General features: G+C 38.7%; 1 protein-coding gene across 2 annotated transcripts in view; it reads right to left on the bottom strand.

Annotated features, from left to right (window-relative positions):
* Syne1 (spectrin repeat containing nuclear envelope protein 1) overlaps positions 1-23182 on the bottom strand; it is a 419401-nt gene that overhangs the window by 44183 nt on the left and 352036 nt on the right. For both annotated transcript variants that reach the window (XM_077802046.1, XM_026399944.2), the window contains 7 exons: positions 21432-21526; positions 18951-19185; positions 17185-17379; positions 13601-13726; positions 10867-11022; positions 3778-3936; positions 875-1041 (listed from right to left, as the gene is read on the bottom strand). In XM_077802046.1, the coding sequence (XP_077658172.1) occupies positions 875-1041; positions 3778-3936; positions 10867-11022; positions 13601-13726; positions 17185-17379; positions 18951-19185; positions 21432-21526 (1133 nt within the window). The remainder of the gene's footprint in view (positions 1-874; positions 1042-3777; positions 3937-10866; positions 11023-13600; positions 13727-17184; positions 17380-18950; positions 19186-21431; positions 21527-23182) is intronic.

Genomic DNA, 23182 nt, shown 5'->3' with positions numbered 1-23182 from the left:
CTTTCTTTTTTGTACTGCTGGGGACTGAATCCAGGGCCTCACACATGCTAGGCAAGGAAGGGCTCTTCCACTGAGCTGCATCCTCAGCCCCAGGCAGTATTATTGGTGCTTGTGATATACAGCGAGTAGAATGGATAAAGCTTCTTGGCCTCATGGATTCCCACATGAAGCCAAGTTCACCTAAAACAAAGCCTCTACTTAATCATTCCCTCTTTAATATCAAACAGCACAGTACATTATTCAATCAGATCAGAATTAATACTGCTGGTAAAGACCCTCACATGTTTTTCTTTTTGATTATTATCCCCTTTATTCATGCTGACCTTCCCCAGTAGAAACTGAACATAATCTGCCTCTTAGGAGAAAGGTGCTCAGAGTTATCATTAAAACTAAGCACAAAATTACAAATAATGAAGCAGCTTAGTTTTGCAACTAAGCAAAAAATAGCAACAATCAGCTTTATTCCCACATCCTGCTAACCAAAAATATAATAGGAATGTTATAAACTTTTTAAAATATATATTTAAAACAAAAATATCCTCTGCAAATACTGGTCAGCGATTTCTTTTTCTTCCCCATAGGCTGTAGGCTACCTATGATGCTCCTGAAATAAATATCTTTTCTTGGGAATGGTTGCTGTTTGGATGTGACTCTCTCCCTTCCTTCTCAGCTACATGAAACAACACTAGATTTGTGAAATAAGGAGAATTTTAAAGTTAATGAAAGTGGCATTTATGAGAATAGAACGAACGTCAAAATGGCAGAATAACATCAGGAGAAAGAAAGAGAGTGATTTGTTGGTTTATCTTTTAGCTGAAATAAAAGGCTTTAAAATTCTGCAGACACATGTGCTATTGAATCAGGTCCTTTTTACCTGGCTGCAATGAGATCCAGGAGATGCTGCCACCGGTCGTTGACCTTTCCAAGCTTGTATTCAATCTCTGAAGCTTTGCTTTCATGGCTGGCTTTGGCAAGTCGTTCTCCCATTTGCTGGAGCTGTATTTTGTTCTCTTGGGCAACAGCAATTTCCTCTTGATAATCCTGCATAATAAATAGCAATCACAGAGGTCAGAAAGCATATGCTTAATGCATTCATCCAGCTCTTCTAGAAACATGATAATTATGGTTTTCTACTGCTGAGAAATAGTTTGGGCATGAGGAACACCATGTGAACATCCGTGCACAAGAATTAGTAGTACCTATTATTTTCAGCATGTATGGATTAAATTTGTATACAGGTGTTGTTGAACAGAATGGGAGGTGCTGTTTGTTTACTTAAAATGGGCACTAAAAACAAAATATATAGATAACTACAAAATGACAAAATTTGGAAGATTTAACACTGAAATTATACCTTATTGCTCTAATCCCTAACCTGATGTTATATTTAGAATTAATTCTTATACAAAGAGATGACAAGACATTTATAAGGTAAATACACACACACATACACACATACACACACACACAGGGAATTGTGTATGTGCATTTGTATGTCAGGCATGTTATTTGTGCAAAATATTTTAAGAATTCCTTCATTTTAAAAAGGTAATCTCTACATAAAGCCACTATTTTGTAACACATAAATCAATGACAACGTCTTATGAATAATAGTCATTAATTTTAACAAGTCAATAGGTCTACAACCTTCTTGATTTATCCAGTTTCTGACCCAGCCTCTATTAAAGATTGTTTTGGTTCAATAGGTAGAGCAGATTTTATGTGGTCTATTTGCAAGAGATAGGCACTAAAAGGTATAACTTAAATTATAATGAAACCCTTTCCCAACCCCCAGTAACCCTGTTATTCTCTCGTCACAGTGAGTAATAGTATCCAATCATTAGAATCAATTTTTTTTTTCATTTTTGGTTGAAGTAAATAGTACCTCAGCAAAACAATAAATGAAGACAGGTTCCTCATGAGCAAAGATATTTCAACCTTCTCTGCTCTAAAGCTGGTGTCATAACAGGCCATTTACCTGCCAGGTCATTTACCTAAGCAAAAGGCCTCAAAGGAATGGGAGGGCCAAGGAAATTTTATTCCCTCCCAGGGCTCAGGGCCCTCCTCATGCCCAGTGCCCCGCCCGCCTACTGGCCTTTTTGTGTTATTTCACACAATGGGATTCAAAGACCAAAACATTATATACACTTATTAGTTGTTTTAATATTTCATCACCAATTTGAGATGATTTTATTGAGAAATGTTTACTTCAAAGAAATTACTACAATCCTCTTGGATTATCATTTAATTTGAACTATTTTGTTAATGTCAATGCCAGTGGACATCAATATTTTTGGCTCCATTTAGTTACCACTTTTTTTCTGTATTGTCAAAATTGACAAGTCTTTTCTTAGTAAGTCTCTTCCTTTACAAAAGAGACACCATGGAGTGGCAAGCTCTTAAAGACTTTTTGTCTAAATCCCATGACTTATTCTATATATAAACTAGGATAGTATTAACTATCCTAGTTAAAATTAAAATAAAAATTTAATTTTAAAGAGTATTTCTAATATTATTCCAAATAATGTAACAAAATTACCTATGTGAATTGCTAAAGTTTTTCTAAATTTTAATTATGGTTTTATTTTGTTCAAGAGATTTTTTTTCTCCCACACTCCAAAAATATACATTCTGAATTTTATGTTAAAAAGCAGTGGGCATATATAGGTACATTTAAACAAAACTTATTCTTTAGCAAATTTCACTATAGTAGCTAGTGCATTTCATCACGTCTAGTATAGCATTCCCAGATATACAGAAACTAGCAAGGTGCCACCATTAGCAGATGTTAAAATGAAATCTGTTTCGTCTCAACCCAGATATTAAAGCTTTACAATGTCAAATAAACAAATGCTTACTCAGAATTTGCAGTGTTATACTGAAACTACTCTAAAGTTATTAATATTGCATGTTGCCTCTGAGGGTATTTTTTCTATGTGCATGAATGAATGGAGATAAATTTTTCTAATAATCATTTATATTTCTTTTCTAAATGAATGAAGTCATAATTCATTCATTCCAAAATATGAATTAAGTGATTATAAGAAGTCAGATACTGCTCTGGGTGCAGGGGAGATAATAATAGACAAGACAAAGTCCATGTTCCAGTGAGACTGACAGTCCAGGGGGGCCTATATCCTAGATAGACCATGAACAGGTAAAAATGAAAAATACATCATACTTTAGATGATGATATGTGCTAAAGAGAAACATAAACTAAAATAACTCTGAAATGATTATTTGTACAAAAACAATGTAGAAGCAATACTGAAATCATCAAAAAACATTTTCAAATGTTGGCCAATTTGATCAGCCCCACTTTTCAACAGACAAGAGAAATATTCTGGATTCAAATGAATATAGAAAATAATAATACACAAATACTTGAAAATAACAGGAAGCCAAAATTCCCAGGAAAATCTTCATTCCTATTGATCTATAGACGGGGTTTTATAGGAATTTCAGTTTAATTTACCCTAGGAATTTTTTCTTTTAGTTCTAATCTAGTGATTAAAATTCAAGACAGAAAACCAAAGTGAGATAAAACTAATAATAATCCATAGTAGACAATCTGTGTTACCACAAACTGAAAGTATTCTGCGTATTTCGTATATGAAGCTGGCCTTTCATGCAGGTCTGTTTGTGTCAAGAAGATAAGATGTTTAAAACCCAGTGTTCCCTTGATAGCAAGTAATCCCCAGGAAGGCCACTCTGCACGGGTTGGAAACGCCTGAGCATTGGCAGAGTGGAAGCACAGGCAGCCCTGCCTGCCCGTACCTTCTTGAGCTTCTCGATCATTTCCTCGATGAGGATGTCTCCGTTCTGAGAAACCTTGCTCTCCATCTGAGTCAGCCACTCGCAGAGCTCCTTGTTCTTTTCGCTGAAGACCGCCCATTCATTCAGTCTCTCGTTTACCTGCTGCCGCCTCAAGGAGACCTGGGAAGTTTAAAACAGGACAAGATGCCAAAGGATAAGGAGGGGGGAGTCACACCCCAGGGAGCAGCATTGACCAGGTGCCTGGGCTCAGCCCACCGCTGTGCGCCCTGTAGGCCACTGTTCCTGAAATTCAGGATTGGTGGTCCACCACAGGTGGGAGATGCTGAGCCCTGGGTTTCTTTTCTGAAGGTGCCCTGCACACTGACCTGTTAAAGGTTCAACTTTGCACAGCTGGCTCAGCTTAGGTCTGACAGATGACCAGTAGGTACAGAGAACTAAAGCAGAAGGACCAAAAAGAAGAGGGAAAGAAGGGAAGAGAAAAGATGGGAGAAAGAAGGAAGAAAAAAGAAAGAAAAAAAAAAAGTGTAAGTAGGGAAGGAAGGGGAAAATGGAAGGAAAGAAAGAGGGAAGAAGAGCCTCAGGTATCAGGTGAGAGGAGCTGAGGGGACCTGGGAGGAGCCTGAAGAGGAACACGTGTCTCTGTTCAGCTTCACCCTGGCAACTCCACTTGGGGCAAGTTCCTCTATTTCTCTACTCTTTTCAACATTTTTAGTTTTTTGTTTTTGTCTTTTTTTTCCCCCTCAGCATAACAGCTTGACTGAGGTAGAATTCACACATCATGCAATCCATCTGCTTCAGGTATACACCGAGTGGTGTTTACTAACGGAGTTGCAGAAGCATCATCCCAAATCAATGCACAGCCCCCCACAAACCCTGTAGTCATCACAAGTCACTCCCCTTTTTCTCCCCATGCACCTTCCAACTCAAATCTACTTTTTGCCTCTGGGGATTTGCCTATTGGGGACATTTCTTGTAAGTCAAATCATACAGTAAGTGGATATTTATAACTGGCTTTTTTGCTTGTATTTTAAAGCTTCATCCATGTTCAGAGCTATCAATACCTCATTCTTTTATATTGCTAAATAAATTCCATTGCACGGATATAACACATTTTATTTGTTCATTCATTGATTCAGGACATTTGGGTTGATTCCACCCTAAGTCTACTATGGATAATGCTGTTTTAAGCCTTCATGCTAAAGCCTTCACGTGGACACATTTTCATTTCTCTTGGGTATGCACCCAAGAATACAATTGCTGGGTCACATGGTAACAGCCAGGATTGTTTTCAAAGGTAACTACGCCACTTCACATTCCCATAGCAGTAAGGGCTCACTTTTTCTATCTCCTCACCAGAGTTTGTTATCATCTATCTTTTGATGACAGCCATGCCAGCAGGTGGTAGGTGCTACCTCACTGTGGTTTTGATGTGCCGTTCCCTAATGATAATGAAGGTAAGAGCTTTCTCATATGATTCCTGGCCTGGTATATCTTCTCTGCAGAACTATCTCGTGAATTCCTTTGCCCATTTTTAAATAAAGTGGTGTATTATTGAGTTTGAAAAGTTCCTTGAACATTATAGATACTTGTTTTCATTTCTAAGTCTAGAATGATTCTAGAATTCTTAAGTTCTCTCACTTTATGCTCCTTTTGTTCTCTCAGGGGAGGTTGAGCTACTAAGGAATTTTTCTAGTGGAACTAAACTATACATTAGCCAAAAAAAAATATGATTTGAATGGTAAGGTTTGAAGACCTGTCGGTAATACTAGCCATTCCATTATTGAGTCTACTGCATCAAATACATAACTATTGATTCATTCATTCTCTCTCTCTCTCTCTCTCTCTCTCTCTCTCTCTCTCTCTTTGCAACATTTCAATATGGAAATTTTCAAACAAATACAAAGTGTATGCTAAGCACCAATGATATACACCCTAGACTCTAAAATTGTTAAAATTTGGCTTTAGCTTATCAATTCAATTGCTTTTTTATGAGCTTTAAAGGAATCTCCTTTCTTTTTAATTTATTTTTTGTTAATTTTTAGATATATATGATAGTAGAGTGTGTTTTGATATAGTATACATACATCAAAGGAATCTCTAAGATGAAAATGAAAACTATTTTGAAGGTGCCATATGCTTCCTGTCTAGAAATGAATCTGTTAATGATGAGGCAGATAATTTAGCTCCCATACAACCCAAATGTCTGTGTTTCTATATCTGAGAAAAGAGTAGGGAGTTAGGACATAAGCCGAAGACCCCTTTCTCAGGGCCCGTCTAAACAGTGAGTTTGTAACTCACCATAGTTTTTGAAATTTCAATATTAGAAATTCAATCTTTTGAGCTATTTGGGATGTTTTAAAATAAATATTTCTCTGGGTTGGGTGTCACTGATGAAGCCATCAAGGATTCCCCATCAATATAATTAGCTGAACATTTAGTTTTCATTGAGGTAGTTTAATACAGAAATGCTTAGAGGGCAATGAGCTCACTTGGGGTGGGGAGTAGAAAAAGCTAAAAAAAACAAACAAACAAAAAAAAAAAACCACAGGTTAAAATGTTAAAATTTTTGGGCAGATGTCACCTACTTTAAGCCCCACTGGGGACGGTGCTGGGGAGCATGCTCCTTCAGTACCCCTTTCCTCTCCAACTCTGAGAGACAGTGGCTCTGATCTGCTGGGATGTTCAGACTAATTCTTCAGTGGGTCTCCAGTGGGTCACACAGCACCCGAGTCAGGGCCCTGGCTGTAGTTAAGATTCTGGTTCAGCTGATGTTGTAAATTGAAACTGTGTTTTCATAATTGGTAACTGCTTTCTAAAAAAGAGGTTCGAAACCCCTGACCATATGGTGAACTTGTCTTGCTTTGAGTAGCTTCACCCCAATGTTGGCCACCATCCAGGAAGCAAGCTGGGGCTACCCTCACCCACGTCTTCAGGGAGGGTGATCCTATGATAGAAAAATCTATTCTCCATTACTGTGAGAGGTAGGTGGTCTTATCCCCATTACAGGGATCAGAAGAGTGACACTGAACACCTCTGAGGCATCTGTTTATAGTCTGTTTATAGTGAGTAAAAGAGGTCCAGCCATGCTTGAGTCTTTGTTACAGGTTGCAATATAACATTATGATCAAACATCCAGAGGCACCTGAGAACCCATCTCCATCGATTCTGGATAACGTGGGAAAGGTTACTCATCTTCTCTAAGCCTTACACTCTTCACTTACAAATTAATCCTAATTCTTCCCCAGATTCATCACATGTTTATTGTTTATGGTAAGCGTGTGTCTTCACTGTGCCAAGCACCATTCCCATGAACCAGGAAATAGCAGGCGGACAGAAGAGACTGGCACATTCTGAAGGCCGACAGGGCGGCCCTGGCCACGCTGCTGCTTCACTCTGTCTATACTGTTGTGCATGACTCAGGGCATCCGGAGCTGTTAGCTGGCTTCCTTCTAGGCACTGGTGTCTTCAGTGTCTGTGTATATTCACGCACTATGAAAGCACCTCTGCCCCGCTTATCATGGACTTGAGACTTAAGAAGCAGCAGGTAGGCTATAAGCAGTGGCTGCCAATGGGGGCCAAAAGATTTTGTTAAAAATGTAAATTCATTAGAAGAATGAAGTGGGTTTTTTTTGTTTTTGTTGTTTATAAGTCCAATATTAGGCCATATATAAATGAACATTACCATCTCTTTGCTTGGTTACAGTCAAATCTCTCAAATTATGTTATCAGCTCAGCACACATTTACATTTTCTTACAGGCACAGACACACTGTACTGCCTGCAGAACAGGAGACGGCTGAACAGGAAGTACATCCTTTTCTGCTTCACATACTTTGACGATGACATTTTGCAGGGAAAAGAAATGAGCAATTACAGTGATGTTATAAATTTATATTTCAACTAGAATTTCCACATACACCGTTCTTCAAACTGAAACAGAAGTAAAAGCAAGTATCACCCATGGCTGTACATAGGCTTGACTACCCCCTGGGGAGTCTATTTAAAAACAGATTTCTTTTATACATTTTTTTTTTTTCTGTGCTGCAATGTTTACTCACAGTCCGGCTTCCTCATTCTTACCTGCTGTCAGGTACTCTTGACTCCTATCAGCTACTTTAGAAGAACAGGAACAGGATACCTGCTCCTTAGCAGGGACAATGCTGTGTTCGAACTTAGTTTCTGACTTGTACAATGCAACAGGCACAGGCTCACTTCCTGTTGTGGTTTCCGCGCTCGACAAAAGTTCACCAGAAACAACTCAAGAACTAGCAGCGCATCCACCTCCTTCCTTAAGACTGACATGTAGGCACCTTGACCAAACCCATGACTAGAGTCCTGCTGGCAAACAACTTGATGTACCATGAGGTACAGCAAGGTCCTCAGGACACTTGGACATAGAAATTTCTGGAAACACTATGTATTCCATAGCTTCCTCTCCTTTACATCTTGATGTATGCATGGGTGCAAAGCATTAATCTCTTCACAGCATATTCTGTGACCAAAAGCAACTTTCAAAATGTGTTTTCAAACAGACTGTTGCCTAGGTATCTAGTGGTCATTTTTGCAACATCTACATGTATAAGAATCAGTAATAATAGTAATACTTTCATGGCACTGTTAAACAAGTTTTCCCAAATCAAAGAATATTGCATGACCATAATCTTAACCTCCAAAACATTAAAACTTGTGTCATTGTTTTATCATTGGAGGAGCAGAAGCATAAAGACATAGAGTCTATATCTTTTTAATACTCAGGGGGCTGGGGTGTGGCTCAGTGATAGCATCCATCTTACAACTAAAATAAAATTAAAAAAAAAAAGAATGTATAGGGTTGGGGACATAGTCCACTGGCAGAGCAGTAGCCTCACTAGCGCGAGGTCCTGGGTTCCATCCCCTCTACTGCTATATTGCACAGACACACACAGACACAGTGAACACTCAGCTGTGGTGGGCATTAGCCATACAGAGAAAAGGTCTTTGCACCTTAGCTTTTGGATTCAGATCACAAACAAAAAAGTAAAATGCCATGCTATGGAACAGCACAGACAAAAGGGAAAGGGTAGTTCACAGGACTAAGAAAATCTCAATGACAGAGCATAATGTCACAATGCCACAGGGTTGTGGAATATGAAAGACCACAGGCTAGAAATCAGAAGGGAAGAAATCATCAGCTTAGGCAGGAGGAGTGGCATGATCAGACTTTTAGGGAGGGATGTTCATGTGTGTTTGCCAAGGAAACGGCCAAACTCTGAGGTGTCACCTTTCTGAAGAACTCTGCAGGATTCCATTAGCTACAGAAATGGATCTGGTCTAATGTTGAAAAACATGAAGACAGCAAGTAGTACTAAACTTTTCTCAAAATTAAAAATAGATGAACAGGCTCAATAAGGGTAAAGGAATCATGCTGTAAAAATTTGCCATCATCTGTCACCACAAAATAGCTTCCATTTATACATCGTGGTAAGGTCGTTACATCAGGAAATGACAGGATGAGTGACTATGGAAATGTATTCCTTCTGGGTTGAAGAAATCAGAAAAGAATAAAGTGTGGTGATTAATAGTGCCACTTCCTATGAGGAACTTGATGGAGGTTTCTCATGGTTGCTGAGAATACAGAGCTCTGTGAAAAGTAGCTACATTCATGTGGAACGTGAATCACTGACAGGCTGATGAAAGCCTCTCTCCTGTGTCCTGCTTTTTGCAAGAATATATTCACCAGAAAAGGGTTCACACATCTACCATGTATGCCTAGAGTCCCCCTTTGGTTCACAAGATGAGAAAATTCTGGGTTTTCATTTAAACATTCAGAAGGAAGTTTCTGTAAGAACATATTTCTTCTTGATGTCAAATAAACCAAGAGGCTCTGAGCCTCTGTTTAGTAGTTCCTGGAGCACAAGGATAATAAGCATCCCTAAAGTTGGAGGAGGTAGAAGGATGGGAGAGAAAAGAGATGGTAGAGCAGTGTAGCTGGCATAGACACCAAGAGGCCACCCTTCCACAGCCTTTCCTCTACCAGATGACACCTACATATGCCCCACTAAGGCCTGCGTCTCTGGCCTCTACTGCAGCTGCAAGCTTACTCCTGCATCCATTGTCCCCCGCACACCAATCTCACTCCACGCTCTCCATCTCAGGCCTCCCTTGAAGATTTACCCATTCCAAGAAGCACCTCCTTCATTCTCTTCAATCCCTGTCATCCTTAGCTCATTTATATCTTTATATATTTTCACATATTGTGTTTAACCCGGTTATACATGGTTTTCTTTGTAAAAGTTTGTGTAAATCAAGTTTGTAAGCTTGATGGTGGGAACATCTATTACGGCTGGTCAAATTCACAATAATGGCAATGAACAATTCAACTGAATAATTAAGTGGCATAGCCTATAATGTGCTAGGCATGGGGCATAGTTACAGATGGGGAGAGACAGACTTGGGCCCTGCCTCTTGGAGGGTAGGTCCATAAGCCTCTTGGGCAGCTGTCTGCTCATTTGCAAGCCTGCAATTTGATACTCTCTTGGTCCAGGGTGTCCTCTTACTGCCTTTCCACCAACTTTTCCCTTTCATTTCCAACTCAAAGACCAACCTGGGATCTCTTCTAAAGTATTGCACGCACAGAAAGGTACTCAAAACATGAATAAAGTATGACTAACCATGCCACACACCCTTTAATTACCAGGAAACAACTAGGATGAGAGTAACAATAAATATTCCATAACAGAACTAGCTCTGGAGTGTTAGCTGCAATTGCAAATAAAACAATACTTTTTCATGTGCTTAAAACATATAAGATGCCACTAGTATCTACCTAGCAAAATAATCACATCTGTCAACCACAGCTTTGCACTTCCTCTTAAAAATACTACACCAGCCAATGAAAGGAGTGGAGAGAATCCAGTTTAGATGCATCAAAGATACAATGGTAAGACATAGTTGTCTTGGTCTGGAATGTTCTGGCAATAACCACAGGGTTCTTCTTTAGCTGGTACCATAAGCTATGGGTGGGTCCAAACCTGGTCAAGCCACCTGCCACTGAATCACCTCCCTGCTTTCCATCACAATGGTCACTTTCCACGTATGGCACTGGTCTTACCTGGTGGCACAGTTCTTCCCACTGCCTCTGCAGGAGCTCTATGCGCTCATTAAGAATGGAGATGTCGTCAGCACTGATGTAGGCAGACAGGGAGCCCCTCAGCAATGTCAGTTCTGCCAAGTCATCCGTCCAGCTCCCAACGGCACTTTCTAATTCCTAGATTAAAAAAGAAGTTCTTGAAAAGGATTCTTGAAAAAATGGGCCTAATAAATGCCCATTCTTACTTATTAGAATTTTTCTCTAATAGTTATCTTGTCATCTACTGTCAACAATTTCTCACATCATTTGAAATCCTTCCAGATAAAATTCCATTTCCATTCTCTAACGTCGGATCTGTTTCATTTTCTTCCTACATAATCTGATCAATTGCCAAGTTCTTCTGATACCAGACTTGCTTACAGAATCTTTCTAACATCTATTTACCACCTCAACGATCTTGTTTTTTCTTTGATGGCTTCTCCTAACTGATGTTTCAGCACTGCATTGAACTTTAAACTGACGTCATAAACACATAACCCATACTTTCTTTTTGTCCTAAGTTACTGATCACACTAATGAAATATTTTCATTTTCATACACTATGAGTTGCTATGTTCTGTGATGTATACTTACAAGATAACGGTGGAGAACTATTATTACTAAATTAAAAATAATTCCCTGAATACATTTTCTGTAGGATCAGAAATTTATTTAAGTCACTGAAAAAGATTATGTACCCTGTTCTTTTGGGAAATGATTTAAGGAGAAAAAAATCTTATAACAATATTTGTAAGAGTTGACATTAACTTTTGCAATACTTTGATGGATGGCTGATTTTGCAATTTGTATAACTCTTGTTCCCTGCCAGTTGTTGCCTTTAGAATCCAGCTAATTTAGCGTATGAATAGAAAATTTCACATGGTTGGTTCCTTCTCCTTTTTGTCTCTTCACACAGGAGACAAGTTTTCAAAGGCAAAAGTAATTAACAATACTGTCTGAGGCTGACTTTCCAGGCAATTTAGGCAAACAAGGTTTTAGCCTGATTTTCCAAGTAATTGCTTTGTTTTGCTGCTAAGGTTGTTTGGGGAAGAGGAGCAGAGAGCCAGATTGAAAGGCATCCTTTGAATCTACAAACTCAAAAGCAGAGTATGTGTCCAGTATTTGGGGAGATGAAAAAATGAGACTCCTTAGAAACAGCATCTGGCTGAAGGATCAAACTGTTCCGGTAAATTAAAAATGCAACATTTAAAAATGCAACATTTACACCTTTGGAGATGTTAAATTGTTATACCAATGTAAAGATTTTGCTCATTTTATGCCAGTTCCTGGTCCTCAATCCAAACAGCAGATTTGGTGAAGAGATTGAAAAAACAAACAACACTAACATCAGGACCCACTGCTTTGAACATTCTCCATGAGGCGAGTCAGTGTGGGAAAAGTACAGCCTTTAAATGCATCAACTCGGAGACTTACTTAGTTCCTAGAAGCCTCTGTTTTCTCATCTGCAAAAAGGCAATAACAGAATGTCCTCCTGACTTGTGTTCAGACCAACTGAAACATCACTCATGAGGTCACTGGCACACAGAGGAGCCTAATCAGTGTCCATTCTTACTTAACAGAATCTGTATTTAATAGTTTTTTGGTAAATTTATAATCACAGGCTTAAAAATAACTGTTTACCTTTGTCATCTTCACAAACTTCTGAACATCACACCTCAAAATAATATTTCATTCACTTGCCATTTGAGATGTGAAGCGTACCACCTTCAATTTTTTTCCTAACTGCCTTTTCATGTCTCAAAGAATATCTTTGGAATTTTAGTATGAAGGAAAAACTCTTACATCCACACTTATCAAGATTTCTAGACTTAATAATCTCTTGGCTTGAAGGATCAAACTGTTCCGGTAAATTAAAAATGCAACATTTCTATTTCTTAATCAAAGTGAGGCAGAGAACTTCCAATTAAAATCCATATCACTTCCGTATATGTAAAATTTTACTAGAATTACACTACAGCCATAATTTACAAATAATTAGAGAACATGAGGACATGTATAATTTGAAAAAAAAAAGTATTAGTACTTTTGATCTGATGGGTACATTGCTCAGCTGAGGACCAGTCTCGAGCTTTACTGGGCTAAGAAGGTGTAAATGGGATGAATCCTACAGCCACTAAATCATGTACGTATTCATGACTTCATCATGCAGGGAGTGGTCTGTATTAGCTACCAATTTGCTTTCAAGCATGATTTAAAGCATTGATCATAATCTTTAAGTAGTTAGAGCCCTGAGTAATAAGGATTGGGTGACTCCTGGTCAACTGAGGTTAGCAATTTTTCCTGCTTTCTTTGCAGAAGAGTCTGGAGGGGAGGGCATGTTCTTCTGCAAGCCATAGACAACAGATTGTCCAGGCTGCCAATGCTTTCTGTAAAGTAGACTCTGGCTAAAATGATCCCTCAGTGTGGATGCTGTAGAAAGATTGCTTTTATTGCTCTTGACCTGGCTTTTAAATATCTTTAATGTTTGTGTTTAATTTTCATTTGCTTCAGCAGGTTAATTCATAAACTTTCACTCACTGCAATAAGTGAGCTAAGCAAGTATCACTTAGGAGCTATTTGTCTTATTGCAGTCCCCTGGGATTTTGCATATGCATGCAGACAGCCAGAGAAGATTGATGGGATTATTCTTCTGCAGGCGTTATCCCTGCACAGGCAGAAGATGGGTGACAGGGATTATCTCCATCCAGTAATTCACCTTGCACCGCATTTGCTCTGCATGAAGCTCCTCATGATGATCCGGTAGAGGCTGGGAAAGCTTCTTTTTGAATGTTCGCAGTTTCTCCAAGGAATCAGCAATTCCTTTTTCACATTTTTCCCAGTCCTATAATGGAAGCAAAAGAAATTGCATGTCAGTTTATTTTGGTGGGAAGGGGTACTGGGGATTGAGCTGGGGCATTCAACCACTGAGCCCTAGCCCCAGCCCTATTTTTTGTATTTTATTTAGAGACAAGGTCTCATTGAGTTGTTTAGTGCCTCGCCATTGCTGAGGCTGTCTTTGAACTCACGATCCTCCTGTCTCAGCCTCCCAAGCTGCTGGGATTACAGGCATGCACCACTGTGCCTGGTATGTTTTTTGTTTTGTTTTGGAAATCAATTAGAAAACAAGAAAGAAACACTTTTTAATTACAGAGAAAGAATTAAAGTCACATTGATGAACAACAGTGAGAAGGGGAGTCCACACCCTTTGCCACCACGGGCAGCATGCGGTCATCCTGAGAGTTGAGTCCAACTCTGACTCTGTTACCTTTTAACTGCATGACTTTAGTAAGCTGATAAGCCTGTGTCTCATGTTTCCCAATGAAAATGGAAATAATACAAACTATAATTGTCAGAGAATTAAAATAAGCAATGGGTGTTAACAAACACAACACCCAGAGAATCATGAATACTCAGCAATGTTATCTGAATCCAAATCTGTCTGCAGAGGCAGGGGTATGATGCGGCAATGTGCCTTTCAGCTCACTTCATCCATAACTGCATTCAACGCCCATGCTCTCCCCAATACATTACAGGGGATTAAAAAAAGAGGCTATAAAAACACATAGGAGTAAGAGGAGAGAGAGCGAATGTAAAAACAATGTAACCCTGAGTCTGATTAAATTCATTAATGGTATGAGCCACATGGGTATGAGCTGTCAAAGAAGTGGAAATACAACAGTGATGGGCAGAGTCTTTGACTGGCTTTATCTTGTTACTGATAAAGCAGGTAGCAAAGGGTTGTATAGAACGTAAAAGTCCACACAAACAAGAAGTGGGGGAAGAGAGCTAAGGCACACTTTAAGAAATATGTATCCAGCATGCCACGTAGTGGTAAGTGCTCCCTGAGTGGTAGAGCATGGCAGCATAGAACCTGGGGGTCTCCACGGGCTGACAAAAGAAAACAGGCATTGTGTGGCTTTGTTTTCAAATGTTACACAACAAACTGGTGGCAATGGCTCCCTCTTGGCAGAGATAGACAATTTGAATGGTGGTTCAAGGGGAATTTCATTTTGTACTCTATATACCTCAATTATTATGTGAAATTTTATGACACATGTATTTCTTTTGTAATTTAAAAACTAAGGAAAAGAGTGGAAGGAGTAATTAAAAACTAAGAAAAAAATGAAATCTCCACAATGGAGACGGATATTTATAGCACCATATCTACAAGTTAACTCTTATTTGGTATCTCAATGCCATGGAAAAGTAAGTCCAACTAAACAAGTCTCCTCTATGTTGTCCAACACAGCCCAGTCTTTCCTTCCTAGAATTCTTCCTGTCTTCTCTCCTGACACCTGATTTATTTATCCTTTGCAATGACAACCCACAGGTATAACTGTGACTACAACCACAACCGTCTATCACTACAAATGTCTTTTGTTTTGTTTTACTGACACAAAAAGTAAGGACCAAAGTAATTCCTACCCAAAGTGTCTTTTGCTTTTAACCGAACCAAAGGTTTGGTCCCACATTCTCATTTCTCTTTAAACTTCCTAGAGTGTATAATCATATTCTCTCATCCCTATAACCAGCATAGTGAGGGTAGACAGGTCCTCTTCCTGCTTAAAATGAACAAAACTTCCTCATTTAAATCAGCACACATCCCCAAATCTATAAGAATGCAGTCAGTAATTATTCATTGATCTCACAGAAACAAGGACAACTCATTCTTGTGAAAATACTTTGAGGCATCGGTAAAGCAAGTGACTATGTAGAATATGGAATTATAATGACTATTTTTGACATACATACTTGGAGCATTAGATTGAGAACTAAAAATAGATAAGTATTATAGCTGTGGTGCAAAGATATCCTGAAATGAAGCTCCAAAAACATTAAAATTTAGTTTTATAATACTTTCTTAAACAGATAGAAGGAAGTAAATGATTCAAAATATAACAAGCTTTAACAAGAGAAGAACAGGGATTTCTCCCTTTCCAAGAATGACTTAGACTGTGAAGCTATAATCAAGTCTGTTTGCTCTATGAATTCTAAGGTAATAGCTTAATGCTGTGGTCTGTAAGCATCTATTAATTCGGATGTTTTATACACCAACCAGCAGACAGACTTGTCTTCGGCAAAGGCAGTGACTCAGATACCATGCCTCATTAAATCTCAGGAATGTCTCCAAAAATCACATCACAAATAAAGAATAATATATGATTAACATGTTCTCTTACAGAGCGAGTTACAATGTTTTAAATCCTTTCCTGAAAGCAAGATGAATTTGGCATATTATATTACCGATGAATTGCACTGTATGCAAATAATAGTGACTTATAGATGCCTAGGGGTATTTTTGATTGCTTATTTCCCACTCAGAAGGTAATATATCATTAACTAAAATTCAGTAGAACAAATCAAATGGGTGTGTGGACTTTAAACAATAAAAGAGCAAAATCTGCTCCATTAACTTTAGTTATTACCTTTGATCCAAAAAAGTGACAAGTCACTTTAATAGATAATCTCATTGAATTATTGGTGATTATCAACCTATATAATTTAGCATTTACTGTGTTCACTTTTTTAAATTATGACATAAACAATGCTAATTACTGTTATATATTTAGTGCTCAATATGTACCAGGTAATATACCACTTGTCCGGGGATTGGAAAGATTCCAGTAACCAGATTACTTGGTTTACTATGGTTTTAACTTGGTTTTACCCAGGTTTAGGGCACATGCCCTTTTTAAGCTCCTGATTTAATTATGTTTTATACCTGGAATTTGAAAATAAGGGTGAAAATTTCTTGGGGCAGGTGTAGCCCAATCCAAGCTCCCTTCAACTTCCTAAGTGATAGTATGCAGTGTGTATCCAACTAAGGGCTTCATATTCCTCCTGGAGATTTTATTGCCCAGCAACCTTCTTTGGTAAACTAAGCCAACTTCAGAGTATCATTTTGGGTTGGTTTTCCCCTGCTATAAAATAAGAGATATCAGTCTTGAGAACCATTTTGGAGTTTGAGGTTAGGGAGTGGAACCAATGCTTTGAATTTCTGTCTAATTTTATAAAGTCATCTCATGGCTAAGCCTTAGCAATGGCCATTAATCAGAATTCATAGCATGGACAGACCTCTTCCAGTTTCAATTACGTTGTTGGGGGATTGTCCTGAAAAATGAAATGCTGAAAATGGAGAAACTTGTCCAGTTCCTGCAAGATAGGGCAAAGTCTTAAATAAAACGCACAGGCTCAAAATCCTGCAGGTATTGCTCAATGATCTTTGAATACCTGATTTGCAAGGAAAACAATTGGAGAAAACAGTACAACTATTAAAAGGCCCTTTTAAATTGAACCTACTTTCAGCAAGAAAGCCAGTTTTTTCTTCTGCTCCTCCAGGTGCATGCTGGCCAATCTCCATTTCTCTTGGATTTCAGTGAGTTCAGCTTGCAAGGCGGCCTCGGCTGCGCTGTCTGCAGTCAGCAGGAGCTGCTTGCCAGCCTCCACCGTCAGGATGTAGCTCCCTTGTTGTCGCAGGAACACCTTTTCTTTGAACTGAAAGGAAGGGTCACTTTTTACTTTTTCGACTCTTCTTCATCCTTTTCCTACTATCAGTATTCATAGTGGCCCCGCATGTTAGCATATGCAGCCTGCCCTCTTTCATCCAGCAAGCATTTGTTGAGATGGTACTTTGTGCAGGAATGAACCACGTATAATGAATGAGAACACAACAGGGAAAGGCTTCCTTTCTACCCTGAAGTCAAATACAGTCAGGATATAATATGAGATTTGCTTTATCAAACTGGTGTGCCAAGAACATAGAGCATGGCAGGCACAGCATAGCTTCCCCCAAGTGGTGAAGTGGCTTGGGACTTCTTGGAAGACACGTGAAGGCAATCTTATTAAGTGATGAGTCGAAGCAGAAGCAGAGGAGAGAACACCTTCCCTCAGGGAACTGAGGATGCGCATGTCCACTGTCCAGGAAAACAGGATGTAGTTTTTCAGTGGCTGGAGTATGGGGTGCATGTTAACAGAATGGTCAAAGATGAGGCAAGACTACATCTTGCAGCACAGAAATTTGTTCTTTTAGAGTAAAAAGAACTGTGGCCACAGAAGAATATTAAGGAGGTGAGTAATGTGTTTGAATTAAGGTTTTAATAAAAGCATTCAGAAGCAGGGTGGAAAGTGGGATGGAAGAGGGGTGCGTACTGGATATGCTGAGACAGGTAAGAAAGCTACTGTCCATTCAGGTGAGAAGTCATGAATGCCTTATTCAAGGCAGTGGCCATGAGGATGAAGACGTGCAGCAGATTTATATGGGGAGCAACAGACAAGGAGGGGTACAGCTCTACAATGACACTAGGGGTCCTGGACTGATAGACCAGATCCCTGGTGATAACATTTTCCTACACTGGACATGGGAAACAAAGAATGTTGTTTCAGAGATCACAAACTCTGTTGAGGGACACAGAGTTGTTACCGCTGAAATGCACAGATATCAATCTAAAATGTGGCCAGATACAGGAGTTGAAACCATAGCAGGTGAAATGTGACCAGAAGATACCAATTTGCTCCTTTTTTGCTGGTAGTGAGTAGTTGAAGCCCTATCTGTAGATGAGTTCTTTCAAAGACATTTGGAAAAGGAGAACCACAGAACAGTGACCTTGAAAGGAAGAGAGCCCATGAATCAAGGGGGAAGGATGGGTGAGAGTGCTGGGAGGTATCTGTCTCAGATGCCATAGCCCCAGATCTCAGGCTAGTGAAAGTAAGGAGCTGGTTGGGCAGGGACAAAGAACTCAAGGACAGAGCCTTCTCTGGAGTGCTGGCATTACATGTTTAAATTGCTCACGAGTAAAACAGACATAATCAACACATTCTAGCTGGGCTGCAGGGAGCTGCTGTGAGCTTTGGTGTGTGGAGTAGAAGAGGCTCTGGGAGAGGCTGAGGTTTACTCTGACCCTACCATTCAGACGTCTGCAGGGCAATCACTTTGCATTTTCAGTTCACATTTGAGAATAATATTGACTCTAATTCCCCTGTCACTCCAGGGTACCTCTGAAGCCCTGAGGCTAAGGTCAAGTTGGAAATGCAGAAGAGGCTGGAGAATAGTGTGTTCTGCATCCTACCTGCACTTCATCAAAGAGGGTCCTGACTTGTTGCAGTGGCACGGGGATGCTTCCAAGGCCACTCACGGGCAGATAGGACACCTCCACCAACCATTTACGGAGCTTCTCTGCCATCTCCCTGTAGCGTTGCCACTGGCGAATCTGGCTGTCGATGATCCCCCGCCTCTGCTGGGCTCTGCGAATCACTCCCTGCCACTGATTACTGAGGAGGGTCAACTTCAGGTTGAACTCATCCCTGGAGAAGAGGTGATTACACGGTGAAAAGACTGTTCTATTGGATGTAGCCACATAACAGAGGGAGCATACCTTCTCAATGACTGCAAGCCCTGAGAAGTGATCTAAGGCAAAGGATTTAAAATAGATGCTATGGCCGGGTGCAGTAGTACATGCCATTAGTCCTAGCTATTCAGAAGGCTGACACAGGAGAATCAAAAGTTCAAGGCCAGCCAGGGTAACTTAAAAAAGTGCTGAGGTAGAGCACAAATGTAGCTCAGTGGTAGTGTTTGATTAGCATGTGCAAAACACCTAGACCAATCCCCAGTATCATAAAAACAAACAAACAAATCAATTTTAAAATATTATGCCAAGATCTGCTATGGGGTCTACTGAAAATAATTTTCAAAATTAGACTATTGGTGTAGGTAAATGGTGTTTCCATGTCTCAGTACAGGTCGAAAAATCTATGACAAGGCATTGTCACTCTCTTCCTGAGTGTGTGAGTGGAGAGGAATAGAGCAAAGCGGGGGATATTATATATATGTGTGTGTGTGTGTGTGTGTGTGTGTGTGTGTGTGTGTGTGTATTATGTATAGATTATATATATGAATTTCCTTTCAAAAACAGAAGTCATCTGTCAAATCAAGCACAGTCAAATCCAAATGTGCAAATTAACTTCATGATACTTCCTTAACATTTATAACATCTGTCAAATCAGAATGAGAACATCATGGAATGTGGAATGGTTCATGTGTGTGTTGCTTTGTGCCAGGTAACCACCCAGGATCTCTATGGGGCTCTATCCTCCCTGTGTAGCCCGGTGGCCCTAAGCTACCTGTCAGCACAAGAAACCACTTAGAGCACATCTCCCCACTGCTTAAGCTCTAAACAACAGAGACCATAAATGAACTTTGAGAGTCACGTACATTTGTCATCTGGAACCTTCCTATTGTCAGCAGGTTCTAATCTGATGGTTCTTTTTTTAATTGCAACTATCAAAATTCTTATCTTCCAATTTTCTTCTCTCTGTTGTTGTTTTTCCCCTAAATGTTAGCATTTAAAATTTAATAGATGTTGGCTTATAGGGGAATTGTAAATTGTATTTAACATAATGACTTGAATGTTTATAATACTGTTAAAAAGTTGGCTAAAATATGATAAAGCAAAAGCTAAAAGTTAATTGCATTTGAGTTTGTTTTATTTTGAAGGTCTTAAATTCTCAGTAAACCTTGCATTTAAGTTTGGCCTGCTTAGGAAAGAATAATATGGTATCATGTTTTGTTGTTCCAACCTTAACTATGAAAATCTTTTATGTACATCCAAAGAAATAACCACTTAAAAACGGAAATTACTTCCAAAACATTAAAAAAAAAAAACCTTCCACAATAAAATGATTCATTTTCTGTTTTTTTTTTTTTAAATACACAAAGTTAAGTATAATCACAACTACTGGTCCTAACTATGGGAAAGATGTATGCATATAATAAAACAAATGAGTTTAATTCTCCAAATATCACCATGGAAAGTCGATAAGATAAATAAAATATTGTTCCTAGGAAATGAAAATACTGCACAGAATTACCAATTCACATGCTGTAAATTGGAAGAGAAGCTATGTTTTTACCTCTGAATTTTTATTAAAGAGATAATTTGTCATGTAAATGAAGAGGAAGAAGTATTTCAGGTAGAATGTAATCAGATTTATGGTGACAAATCATTTTCAAACATGGAGGAAGTTTTGTGGCCTGGGAAGGCTGGCTGTGCAGACTACAAACTAGACCCAGGAGCATAAAGCCAGAGTCTGCTGCTCCTTGGTTTTGTGACCTTGGTCAAATCAGTCCACATTTGTGGGTCTCAGGTTTTTCATCTCCGAGTAAGAAAGATGGACTAGTGATATCTATCCTCCTTTTAGGAATACAATTTCGATAATTGCATGAGAATATTAGAAGCATCTGTTTATGAACCATTGATACAATTCATTCTGATCTATTCATTAATTCCAGTCTCTACAGATGACTAGCGAAGGTTGGCTAGGTGATTTCCAATTACTCTATGTCCTTCATATCATATAATAGCTGTTCTCTAAAAGGATTCAATACTCACTCATTTCAGAGATTCAGACAAGCCTTCCCTCCAATTACTGAGACTCCACGATAGTACAATTGCCTTGAGAAGATTGGCTATGTGCCCTCTAATCTGCTCATTAAAAGGAAAATGACTAATTTACTGGAAGCTTTCTTCATAATAAGTTATCAAAGATCCTACCTGTCATCAACTTGACCTTGTTCTAGAAGACGTTGCCCATCAATAATGATTGAGTGTAAAATCTGCTGACGGCTGAACATCTCGGCTTGAAACAACTATAATTTTAAAAAAGAAGAGCATACTTTTAGAGTTCCTAATTTTAGTGACCGGTTTTCTGATAACCTTTCAAATGCACTGGGTATAGCAAGACTATGGAAAATATCTCCAGCTGAATCACGATGAGTGTGAAATCCTGACATGTAGGAATATTTATTTTTAGACCATTAAAGTAGGCTTAAAGTTTGGTTTTTGGAATAAACTTAATGACTAAAAGTAGATTTAGGTTTCCCTTCTTTCTCTTTAAATCCCTCAATAAGGTAAGTTGATGAATAATTTGTGTTCTGGTCTTTCTGAAATGTTTTTCAAATTAATTAGTTTAATAAAACTATTTCATTATTAAATCAATAGAAACGTCTTTCAAATTATTTCCACTGTTTTTAAATAGTTTGGTTGAGATATTATTCACATGTCATAAAATCTGCACATTTAAAATGTCCAGTTTAATAACTTTTATTATATTCTAGACTTGTGCCACCATCTCCATGATCAATTTTAGAATGTTTTTATCATCCCCAAAGAAATTCTGTCCTCATTAGAAATCAGACCCCATTTCCTCCCAATTCCCAGCTCTGAGCAACCACTAATCTACTTCACATCTCTATCAGTTGCTTACTCTGGATAATTCATATAAATTGAGCCAAGTAACATGTTGCCTTTTGTGACTGGCTTCTTGCACGTGACGTTTTCTCGGTTCATCCACGTTGCAATATCGCTGAAGAGTGCTTACATTTTATTTACACACTCATCTGTTGATGGACTTTGGGTTTTTTTCTACTTTGTCTATTATGAAGGTACTGCTATGAACATACACTTGTCCAGGTTTTGTGCGGGATATACTTAGGGATGGCATTACTGGGTTATAAGGCAATTCTGTGTTTAGCATTTTGAGAAATGATCCTCTGTTTTCCAAAACAGTTTCACCACATTACAGTCCCATCAACAATGCACATGGACTGCAATGTCTCTGCAACTTCACCAATATTTGTCATGATTTTCATTTTAGCCATCCTAGTGGGTGAAAAATGGTGTCTCACTGTAGTTTTGATCCATGACTTTTATGTCCTCATCTGTCAGCTCAGTAAAACTGGATTTGAAAATATCTACCTTTAAATTTTCTATTTTTAGAATTCCAGCAAAACATTTTAAAATTCATTTTATTCTTTTTAAAAACAAGTTTCTCTCAGTTCTTAGGTATGTCCCATCCTTCTATGAGCATGTATTGGACAAACACCAATACATATCAAAATAGGGTTAGAGTTGGCAAATTAATTAATATACTATTTGTATGTAGTTCTTTCTCCTTATTTCTTGAGAAATAATTATAATACAGTTCGATTAAGAGATATGCTTGGAGATATTTGACAGATTGGTGTCTTGCTATAAAATTAATATGTTTTTTAAAGAACATAAGATTTTCACCGGCCCCAAACTTTTTGCTCAAGCATATTCTCTTAAGCAGTTAGCCTTGGCAATGGTATGCAGTCTACAATGCAGTTGGAAAACTGTGTGGCTTTCTGCACTCCTTTTCCTCTCCAGCTCTATCTCCAATATGTAGCCTTAAGCACAACTCTAGCACTATGCATTACAAAGTATTGATGCTTGACATATATCTACAAACAGCTTTGGAGCAGAGAACCGGATCACTTTTTTTT

This window comes from Urocitellus parryii, chromosome 8, assembly GCF_045843805.1.
Source record: "Urocitellus parryii isolate mUroPar1 chromosome 8, mUroPar1.hap1, whole genome shotgun sequence".
Classification (NCBI taxonomy): domain Eukaryota; kingdom Metazoa; phylum Chordata; class Mammalia; order Rodentia; family Sciuridae; genus Urocitellus; species Urocitellus parryii.
The sequence above is the reverse complement of the archived record's forward strand: the minus strand, read 5'-3'. Positions and strand labels throughout refer to the sequence as shown.